This window comes from Castanea sativa, chromosome 8, assembly GCF_040712315.1.
Source record: "Castanea sativa cultivar Marrone di Chiusa Pesio chromosome 8, ASM4071231v1".
Classification (NCBI taxonomy): Eukaryota; Viridiplantae; Streptophyta; class Magnoliopsida; order Fagales; family Fagaceae; genus Castanea; species Castanea sativa.
Genome location: NC_134020.1, coordinates 19507813 through 19519029, shown reverse-complemented (window position 1 = coordinate 19519029; position 11217 = coordinate 19507813). Strand labels below are relative to the sequence as shown.

Genomic DNA, 11217 nt, shown 5'->3' with positions numbered 1-11217 from the left:
TATTGCTAAGTGTATATGTTTGTATAATCATTTTGAATAGAACTCACACCTCAGAGATATTAGCATGAACATAAACATTCGGGAAAGAAGGGAGATTCTAAGTGAGGAGAGGGAGAAGAAAGGTTGAGAATGAGTAACAGGCCTAAATGCCGTCTAGGAACCAAATTGTGTTCAGTGATCAATTTGGTCATTTTTGAAAAGTTCTGAACCTTGTTGGTATTAGCCTAAACTTCAGGGTAGTTTATTAAAATTTACCCTTTTTTTTTTTTTTTGTGCTTAGATTTCTGATTCCGTAACAAAGAAGCCAACGAGGACAATCAAAAAAAATTGATCTAATCTAACAGATCTTAAGGACAATAATCTTGTACTGTAATACAACTAGCAACTTAGCTAGTATGCCTCCACGTTCCCAGACAATAACAATTTCCTCCAAAAAAAAAAAATAAAATAAATAAATGCTTTCTTCCGCGAACCATCCTATATTTCCACGAATATAACCACATGTCGAAATTGGTAAAAACTAATCCAATACTGGATCAAGACAATAAATCAAAAAAAAAAAAAATACTGGATCAAGACAAACCTTGCAAGTTAAAAAAAAAACTTAATGACCATGATCTCATAAAATCAACGGTCCAGATAAACCCCGCTTTAAGATGGATAAGGATTAAACCCAGTATCTTTCCAAACCTCAATCCCCCGCCCCACTATCACTTTTAACGTCAACACCGACCAGTTCCTGCCCCAGTAACCTCTTTGACGTCATCAAACCGTTCTTCAAATTATCCATTTTGTAATTTCCTTTTTTTTTTGGGGGGGAAAAATTCCATGTCGGACCAAAAATATTTATATATTTTTTAAAAGATATGTTCCAAATTCCATGTCGGACCAAATTTTAGGCGCTCACATTCCGTGTATATATATATGTAAGCAGCTACTTGGACCCCCACAAAATACAAAGACACATGTTTTGCTTTGAAAGATTTTAAAAGGTGCTATTGGCTTAGCTGCTAAGCTTTACTCAAACAAATCAACATGGTTTCTTGGGTTAGAGGGAAGTGTGTAGGCAAAGGAAGTTTTGGTACAGTGAGTCTCGGGGTTAACATATCGGATGGTCATGTGTTTGCAGTGAAGTCCGTGGATCAAAATTCGGTTATGGTTAGTCAATTGGAGGCTTTGGAGAACGAAATTCGGATCCTCCGATCGTTGTCTTCGCCTTACGTGGTTGGGTTCCTTGGGGACGATGTCACCTACGAGTCTCCATCGACGTCGTACCGGAACTTGCACATGGAGTATTTGCCAGGTGGCACCGTGGCTGACTTGGCAAAACGAGTTGCTGACGTGGACGAGAGAATTGCACGGTCGCACACTTGGTGTATAGTGTCGGCGTTGAGGTACTTACATTCACAAGGCATTGTTCATTGTGATGTCAAGGGGAGGAACGTTTTGGTGGGTCCCAATTCCAGTTTAGCCAAGCTCGCCGACTTTGGATCGTCGATTGAGGTCTCAGGAGACACGTGTAAGGCACCGATTCTGCCACGAGGGAGTCCTTTGTGGATGGCACCGGAGGTAATTAGGCGGGAATCTCAGGGGCCAGAATCAGACGTCTGGTCTTTGGGGTGTACTGTGATCGAAATGATAACCGGGAAGCCAGCGTGGGAGGATCGCGGGGTTGACACGCTGAGTCGAATCGGATTCTCCGACGGGTTGCCTGAGTTCCCAACTCGGCTGTCGGAACTCGGCCGGGATTTCCTCGAGAAGTGTCTTAGGAGAGAGCCGAGCAAGCGGTGGAGCTGTGATCAGCTGCTACAGCATCCATTTCTATTGCCTGTGTCGCCAAATACAGTTACGGTTACTGACACGTCACCTCGTTGCGTACTCGACTGGGTTAACTCAGAGTTCGAGGAAGAGTATGAAGATGACGACGATGATGCTGAAGAAGGGTTTTCTGCTAAAGAGAGAATTGGTAAATTAGCAACAAGCAGAGGGGCAAATTGGGAATCGGATGATGGTTGGGTGGTAGTGAGGGATTTGGAAATTGCATGTGAGACAGAGGAAGCAGCAGGTGGGAATTCTTGTTGTGGGGACGATTACGTAGAAAGAGTAGGGACAAGTACGGAATATGAAAGTTTAATGAGGACAAAAGAGGAAATAGCTGGAACAACAACCGCATATTCGGATTCTCAAAGGACAGCTACAGCTGCTACAGAAACAACAACAGAGAGGACACGTTTGGAATATTCAAATTCAGGTTGTGGCACTGGCGGTACTAATTTACTGAGTCTGGTTCGGCGGTATAGTAATAATAATTACTGCGATTGTGGGCTCTCATGGTGTTGGGCTTTCGGTGGATGCGTATGTAATGCGGAGTTGAGCTGTCGGTATGGGTCACAAAAAGTAGATTTTGCGGTGGAGAGTCAATGGACAAGCTATTACAGCTTGTGCTTGTCTATTGTAATGTTATTATTATTATTACTTTTATTTTTCTTATTCTTATTCTTCTCGTTAGATTTTACAGTAACACTCGTGAATAAATTATTATTCCTATTGTTTACCTGTTATTCTGGGCCTCAATTTTATTTATGCATACATGATTCATGTGACCACGCCTGAAAGGAGCTTCCTCTCTTTATAGTTTACAGAAGATGGTACTAAGTAGATTTAAATATAATAGTAAAAATAAGTATAAAAAAAATTCCACATGATCAATTATTGGGATTTGGCTATGGCAGGCTGTGAGTGCAATAGTAGAAGGTGGGGTGGTTCCAGATAAGGGAATGAATGAGAATGACAAATCTAGGTTCATTGTCTTTCTTCAAACATATCAAAAGAGTGAGAGTAATGCTAATAGTGAGTGGCACACTTCTTTTAACAAATCAGGAACTTGCGCAAAGGGCAAATGACGCATGTGGTCTGGTGGCGTTAAAGAGTTGTCTATGCCACTTGCACCACTAGCTAGCCACGTAACTATGAATTTTCTTAACCATTCATAATTATGATATATTTTAGAAGCGATAAAGATATATATACAATTTAGAACCAAATATCAATTTGTAGAAGGCATTGTCGATTGTGGCGTGAGAAATATCAAAATTTATCCATTAGTTTGTGTTTTTTACTAGAATTCCGAGTTTTCAGTTTCCTTGACGGCTTCTTTAGCAAACAACATGGCGTAAGGACAACTCGCTACGAAAGATTATCCATGTCAAACACGTGTTACTAGAGCCCACGCTTGGGCTATTGAGATTTGAGATATGGAAGAAATGGATTGGGTTAAATGTGATCCTTTCCTTAAGACATATATTATATATAGTTGGCGTGAAACATAGGTTGAATCTTGAATGGACCAAGAATATTAAAAGAATTATCCAACTACAAAGTATCTTAAGCAATTCCCATAATAAAAAAAAAAGTATCTTAAGCAATTGATTGACGACAGTGGGATAATACTAATAGCTCCAAAGTTTTATTCCATTTGGTATTATGGAATTTTTGCTAATTCTTTATTATCTTTATAGCCGAAATAGAAGTTCTTTTTAACAAAAAGAAAAAAGGCATAATTTTTTTTTTCAGCTTTGTATTTATTTAAATAAATATGCAAAATTTTCCATCACACATGGCTCATTATTATTTTGTTTCCTTTTCATGATAAGATGGGTATTTGAATTTAGATTGACACCAAAAATTTACACTGTTGTTTTGATTTTGGATTTTGAAAATTGATCCAAAGCATATCAAATAGTCATCCCTCGATTTTCTTAATCATTGCAAAAAGAAATCAAATATGAGAAAATTGATAAGACAACCAATCGAATGAAACTAATAGATCATTAATTTCCCAGTGTAATGCGCCTAGTGATTCACACTCCTCTCTTGCTTGCACCACTATGCATGTACATGAAGATCTTAAATGTGACTATTGCCAACTAATTGCTTCTAGATATTGTGCGACATTGGAATCTGTGGGAGTGGGTGGGCCTCTTTTCTTTTTTCTTTTTTATTTATTTATTTATATAAATTTTTATTGAGGCATTTCTGGCACAATAAAGCTTCTTATGATTTTTTTTTTTTTTTTGCTACTTAGATCTTTTTGTTACCGTTTTTTAAATAACAGATTTTAATATTTAAACAATATTACATATTTTTTTACACATTTTTTTATTCAGTATTTTTAAAAAATATAAACAACCTTACTATAAATTTCTTACCAAATAGACCTTATTCTCTTAAATAATACATCTTCCAATCTAATGAATGAAACACGAGGACTATTACCCCCATCTTGCTTTAATTATATATAAATGGATCAACTTACACGCTATTTCAAATTGGAAAAAAGCTTCACCACATAAAATTCTGGCATTTGGAAATTAATGATATGGTAGAATATAAATTTTGATTGTTGCATTTAAAAAGAGTTTGGTTAATTTTTCTCATCAAGGTTTGCAACTAAGTTATCCTTCAACTCATTCTCAAAAAAATAATAATAATTATCCTTCAACCTTCTAGTATTTTGTATCATATTATTTGGCACGTGTGTGCTAAATAAATCATCCTTAAGATAAGGCAAGCTCATCTTCATAGCTTTTCTTTTCAAAGTTATTTTGGATAGTGGCTACTGATCTCAATCATTTGTTCCATGCTCTCCAACCAAGTGTAATCTCCATAGGCTGTCAGGAACTTATGGTTCAGATCGATCCACTAGCAGCTCTTTTTCATTGATATAGTTGTGTGTTATCTTCGTCCTGTATGAGATGAACACAAACTCGTGATTGGCTCACAAGTCACAACACATCCCCAATTATGGAAATGATTAAACAAATACAAATACAAATACAAAAAGTATCATTTGTTTATTATAATCATAATTACCCATTACCATAAAGGATCATTCAGATCTAGCTGCCTGTCTTGAATTTCATCTGCCTTTTCGCTTTTTCTAAACAAGGCTGGTCAATCCAATCTTAACTCATAGGGCCTAATTGATACTTGAAAGATCTCAGCATCACTGATCAAGGGTCCCGTTAGGAATGAATCATTAGCCCAATCTCATCAGTAGCAGGCTGACATGATAGGTACCTTTCAATATCCACTGCCTCAAGCCCTCGACAAAAAAATGAGAATGGCTGAATGGGCTTGCTAAGCTTGTCTTATGGGCAGCTATGTCTCTACCCCAAAGCTAAAGTTATTGGCACTTTTATATTGTACTGTAGAACTGCCATTGCATCGATTAATCTACCGGGCTTAGGGGCTTTCAGATCCGTTTAATTTCAGGTGTACAAGAATTAAGAGACACTGAAGCCTAACCAGCAATGCTAATTTTATGGGCCCCCGTTCTCATCCCCATTCAACCCAGTTGGGTCATGGGGTGCTTTTGGATGGAAGGTGATAAGGATGGGGAGGTGGCTTGAATTTTGTTGGTTTTCTACTCTTTTATTCTCAATAAAAGTTGTTTTTTTTTTCTTTTTTGTTATGGCTATAAGAATTTTAATTGAAAATTTTTTAAAAAAATCCTCTATAAAGCTTTGAAACTCAAAAGATGTATTAAAAAATGATATTAAATTTTATAAAGATGGGGTGTAAAACTAATGTTTTACATCATCCAATAAGTGATTGCCACATCAGCATTTTACTTAAAATTCAATACATCCTACCACACCTAATAACATCTAAATAAATTATGAATTTGGTTGGATTTATATATGGGTATTAGAATTGATTGAGTGTGATTGTGTTTATTCTTAAATATGTGATAAGATGATACGACATGTTGAGATTGGAAGGGTAAAACATGAGTTTTACACCACGTCCTTATAGAATTTAATCTTTTAAAAAAATAAGGAAAATATTAAAACTTCTAAAGTTTTACTACAAAAAAAAAAACTTACAAATATCAATAACAATAAATGTGATTGGTTCCACTTCAACAAGATAATAAACTAGTACTGTAATTACTTTTTGTGACCTTTGACATATTAATTTATAAAATCGATATTATCAAATTTGTAATATTTCTAACATCACTCTTTAATTAATTAAAAAACAAAAACATCACTCTTTACTCTTTAGAGATAAAAGAAGACCTACCATTCTATGAATGTGAACATCATCATCCTAACATGGACTTTTTGATAAAGATGTGTAGAAGTGTTGTATATTTTGATAAATATATATAGGTTGTTATATTAACCCCCTTTGCTCCTCTTTTTTTTTTTTTCTAGTGCATTGCTCCATTGAATTGAATGGGGTGGGAAAAACAGATAGGTTCGAAAATGGCCAGATTAGCAAATCCACCACTTGTTGGTTGGTTTTCAATTTTTTTTTATTTTAGAAATTGGAAGTGAATAAGAATCCAAAGTGAGGGAAATTCAAAATTTGCATATCTCACTCAACATAAGATGTGTTTGGTAAAGGTAGATGGTTGCTCAACCAACATTAACCTAGGGCCTAATGAAAGTGAGATGGTTGCTCAGCATTTGTAAATAAAAGACACGTTTAGTTCTGAAATTGTACAACTCGGAGCATCCTTCATGATCACATACATCAGACGATCAGGTAAGGCCACAATTTACAAAACCATTCTAACTATTAACTAAGCCCCACTTAGCAAGCTTATGAGCTGCTTGATTTACATCTTTCCTAACCCAAATGAAACTTGGTCAATCTCATTTGCTATGTCCAGCACGTCTTCAAGTATAGCCCTCAGGCTATTGCTTATGTGCGGCCGCTCCAGTACTGTTATATGCTCCTGAAATTTATTTTCTATAACAGCCATTATAAAAGAAGTAATCTTAGACAGTTTACAAAACCATTTAAGGCTGGTTAGATGGTCGCTTTACACCAATACTAAAGCCAACTAAATTAAAATTTAATGGAAAACACATACACCTACAATAGAGTTAATAGACTATAGAATCTAGTTACTAGTTGACAGATTTTTGCTTTGAAATATACTAATTTTTACTTTCAAACAAAGTAACCAAATTAAAGTTCAAGACTTCATATGCATCATAAAGAAGAGAAAGGAAAAATTTTGGGAACCATAAATTTAGGAACTACTATAAATCTATCCTTCAAATTCACTCAATATAATATACCATTACCATCAAACCTAAGTTGGGAGCTACTTATTAAAATACACGAATAAAAAACTAAGTTGAGAGCTGCATATTGAGCATCTTCAAATTCTTCTTCAATCATTAATCAAATATAGCAATAAGCTGAAGTTTCGGCAAATCAAACAATCGAACCAGAAGACAATACTTCCAAATATGAAAATATCAAAACAATAAGAATATCACATATGAAAGATAACAATATAGCCAAATTTGTAGAGAGAAAAGTTTAGAGACAAAAATTTGATAAAATTGTTTTGATCTATCCTTCTACTTTACTCCTAAGATTCGTTTTTTATTTTGTTTTTAAGGAAATCAAATTCAAACTAAAATTTCATCCAAACCCATACCACCAATAGCAAAATCATCTTCAAAATCCCATAATACAAAAATTGACCCAGTTTGATTTAGTAAAGGATATAGGCAACATAGATTAGCAAGGTTACCATAACAGAAACTACCACCAATGTTAAACATGACTAATGTTGATATAATGAAAAGGTATCTAACAAAATGTACCAAATTCCTCTTTATTTATTGCTAAGGTAATTGCATCCAAAGGTATCTAACAAAATGTACCAAAATCCTCTTCAGCTTAGCAACCAGCATGAAGTTTGACTTCAGTTGTATCATACATTACCTGCAAGGAATCATCAATATTTATATAGGTAGTCTAATAGCAAATAAAACCAAACTCACAATACCAAACCCAACTCCATCAAACCCATCTCTTCCCTAAACAGATACACCCAAATCTCACCCATAACAGAAACCGCAAAGCCGATCCATTATCATACAAGTCTATGTTCTCACCCCATAACAAAGCATCTATCTTTCAGGTGAGATTTGGATATAAAAATAAGACACTTCTAAGGTGAGATTATGGTGCCAAATCCATCATCATAAAAAGATAGACCCTTGTACTTTTAGGGGAAACAAAAAAGCATACAAATAAGATATCAAAATTACAAAAAATAAATAGAAAAAGAAAGAGAAGAGCACTTTTGTGCGATGTCAGATGTTGGAAGCAGCGAGGTCGGCAGCGTAGCTCTGACGGTGATGCTAGGTAGTGGCTACGAAGGTTTAGAGTTGAGAGAGAGCGGGCGATGCAAGAGATGGAGAGCAGAGACGGAAAGAGAAAATTTTGATTTTGCAAATTTAGGGGTAGAGGCGAGTCAAGAGCAGCCACGTGCAAATTTTTTTGTCTATTTTATAAGAAAAATCTTATATTTTACCAACTTATTTTTACAAAACTACCACGTCAGTTTGACTATTCTACTATTTATTATTATTATTTTTGGGTAAAAGGATTGATATATTAACAACAAAAGGAATTACAAGCTAATCACATAGGCCAAAGTAGTGGCTACCTGCCTATAACAATACAATCCACTAACATCAGATACAAGTAATTTATCTAATTCATCCGAGGGAAAGTTTCAAATATAACAAAATCCTCCCTCATGCAGCAACCTTTCCTGGCCAAAAAATCAGCACACCTGTTCGCTTCTCTATATACATGAGCTACTCGAACCTGTGTGAACCTTGCTATGAGAAATCTGCAATCAACAAACAATGGAGAAAATTTCATGTTAGCACTATTAGTACTGTCAACATTGTTTAAAATCTCCACAATGACCTTGGCATCAAGCTCCACTTCCAAGCACCCAATTCCTAATTGAGTAGCAAGCTTTAAGCCATCTCTCAGTGCCCATAACTCAGTCATTACACTAGTCGTGTGCCCAATGGACCTCGAATAGCTCTAATTCATTTCCCTTCACTATCTCTAATCAACCCTCCACTGCCAGCCTTGCCTGGATTCCCAAGTGAGGCTCCGTCAGTGTTAAGCTTATGCCAACCCGGAAGAGGTTTGGACCATTTAACCGGAATAAAAATCCTAGGCACTGTTTGCTTGGCCTTACTCACACAGTAATAAAACTCCTTAGCTTGACTTAAACATACTTTATCAAGTCTTGAATTCGGGACAACATTTTCGAACACAACATGATTTCTATTTTTCCACAAAGACCAGACAGTAAATAGAAATAATGTGCACCAAGGAGTGGAGCTTTTATGCTTCACAACACTTAAACAATTGGCCTTCAACCAAGCCTCAAAACCATCAGCAAATGAGTTCACATGGGCAGGAGAAACCTCTAAACTTCTCCACAAATCACAGGCATACACACAGTCATGAAGAAGATGGATGATAGACTCATCCTGCTCTCTACATATCAGACATATTTTATCACAATTGATACCTCTACCCACTAGCACTTCCTTCACAGGAATGCTACCATGTATACATAGCCAAAGAAAATGTATAATTCTAGGCAAAATGTCCAACTTCCATATCCATTGCCCACTGAATTGCATAACATTCTCCTTACCTTAATTTGCTAGTCTATAAGCTGAACTTGTAGCGAATTCTCCATTTTTGGAGAACTTCCACATCACCGTGTCCCTCCTACTTCCATACATTTGAATCGGAATAGCCTTAATTTTCTCTTTAATGGTTTGAGGCAAGTCAAAGGAAATAAGTTCCCACTTCCATTCATGATAGCAACACAGGTTCGAGACCTTCAAATTTAGCTCTTCCTGCGTAAGAGAACATTCAATCATCACCCGTAATGAATCACCATTAATCCAATTATCCATTCATACATTCACTCTGAACCATTACCAATCCCCCATACAATACCTTTTCTGAAAATAGGGAAACCCAAGCTGATGGCTTTCCAATTAGGGGATGATGGGAGTTTCTTAGGATCTCTAGATCTTACTCTTGAATTGACACAATCTTTTTTCAGCATAACCTTTGCCCACAAAGCATCACGTTCGTGACACATTCACCAATTCAACTTGGATAACAAGGTTATGTTTTTAGCTCTAGCCTCTTGAATTCCCAAACCCCCTTCATCTTTGGATTTCACTATTTTACCCCAACCCACCATGTGCATCTTTATTCGTTTAATCATGGACCCCTATACAAAATCTCGATTGATTTTGTCCAATTTCTCACAGACATGCACAGGTAACACAGCCCCTTGCATTACATGATTTGGAATTGCTGACATAACTGACTTAATAAGTACAGCCCGCCCTGCAAAAGAAAGGTACTTCGCCTTCCATCCCACAAGCTTATTCATAACCCTTTCCCCAATGAAATTATAGGGATTTCTAGGAACCCCTCGATGCTTAAGAGGAAACCAAAGATACTTCCCTATATTATTGGTCTCCCTAATGCCTAACCTTTCACTTATTTCCTCCTTCAACTCATCACTCACATTAGGGAAAAATAAATTCTAGACTTATCATGGCTGATCTTTTGGCCAGACTCTCTACAAAAATTTTCAAGCACATCTAAAATTGCTTCACACCCACGCATATAAAAAGGTACAGGGATAAAGGGTCCCCCTACCTTATGCCCTTAGATGGTTCAAAGTGCTCTAAGGCGCCTTCATTAACCAATATAGAGGTACTTGCGGACGTAACACAGCTCATAATGATCTTGGAGAATTTAGGGGGAAAATGAAAGGCTTGGAGCACTATATAGATAAAGCTCCACTCTAATCTATCATAAGCCTTTTCCAAATCTAACTTCACAACCATTAAGCCCATCTTTCCTTTCTTTTATCCAAGGCATTAAATAATTCTTGGGCAATTAAAACATTATCCATGCCTCTTCTGCCAGGAACAAAGGCTGTCTATACAGGCAATATCAATTTGTTAAGCAGCGGCCTCATCTGAGCCACGAAGATCTTAGACACAATCTTATACACCGAATTACATAGACTAATGGGCCTATAGTTACTCAGGGTTTCTGGATTTTGACATTTGGGAATCAAAGAAATCAAGGTCTCATTGAGGTAACTTGGCACACGACCTTCTTCAAAAATTCCTTTTACCTCATTACACATGGAATTTTTAACCACCATCCAAAAGCGTTGGTAAAAACCCGCATATAGATCATCTACCCCTGGTGCCTTAAAAGGCTTAAGAGCCCATAAACCAGCTCTAACCTCCTCTTTAGTCACATCACCATCAATTCTAACTCTATTCTCCTCCTCTAGAAAACAACAAGAGAATTCTTAGAGATCTG

General features: G+C 36.4%; 1 protein-coding gene and 1 long non-coding RNA gene across 3 annotated transcripts; one reads left to right on the top strand and one right to left on the bottom strand.

Annotated features, from left to right (window-relative positions):
* The first annotated feature begins 943 nt into the window (after positions 1–943).
* Positions 944–2628, top strand: LOC142606763 (mitogen-activated protein kinase kinase kinase 18-like). Its single transcript, XM_075778094.1, has one exon. It carries the CDS (start codon positions 1036–1038, stop codon positions 2611–2613), a length of 1578 nt encoding a protein of 525 aa, XP_075634209.1. The 5' UTR covers positions 944–1035; the 3' UTR covers positions 2614–2628.
* Positions 2629–6475: 3847 nt separating this feature from the next.
* LOC142607896 (uncharacterized) lies at positions 6476–8282 on the bottom strand. Of its 2 annotated transcripts, none has more exons than XR_012839390.1 (2): positions 7695–8282; positions 6476–6762 (listed from the first exon to the last, which is right to left on the bottom strand). It is a non-coding gene; the product is annotated as an uncharacterized LOC142607896 (long non-coding RNA). The 2 variants fall into 2 exon arrangements; XR_012839391.1 differs by having other exon boundaries at positions 6476–6748.
* Between the last annotated feature and the right edge of the window lie 2935 nt (positions 8283–11217).

Excerpts from the sequence above, each read along its gene's own strand:
- LOC142606763 (XM_075778094.1), top strand. The coding sequence starts at position 1,036 with ATGGTTTCTTGGGTTAGAGGGAAGTGTGTAGGCAAAGGAAGTTTTGGT.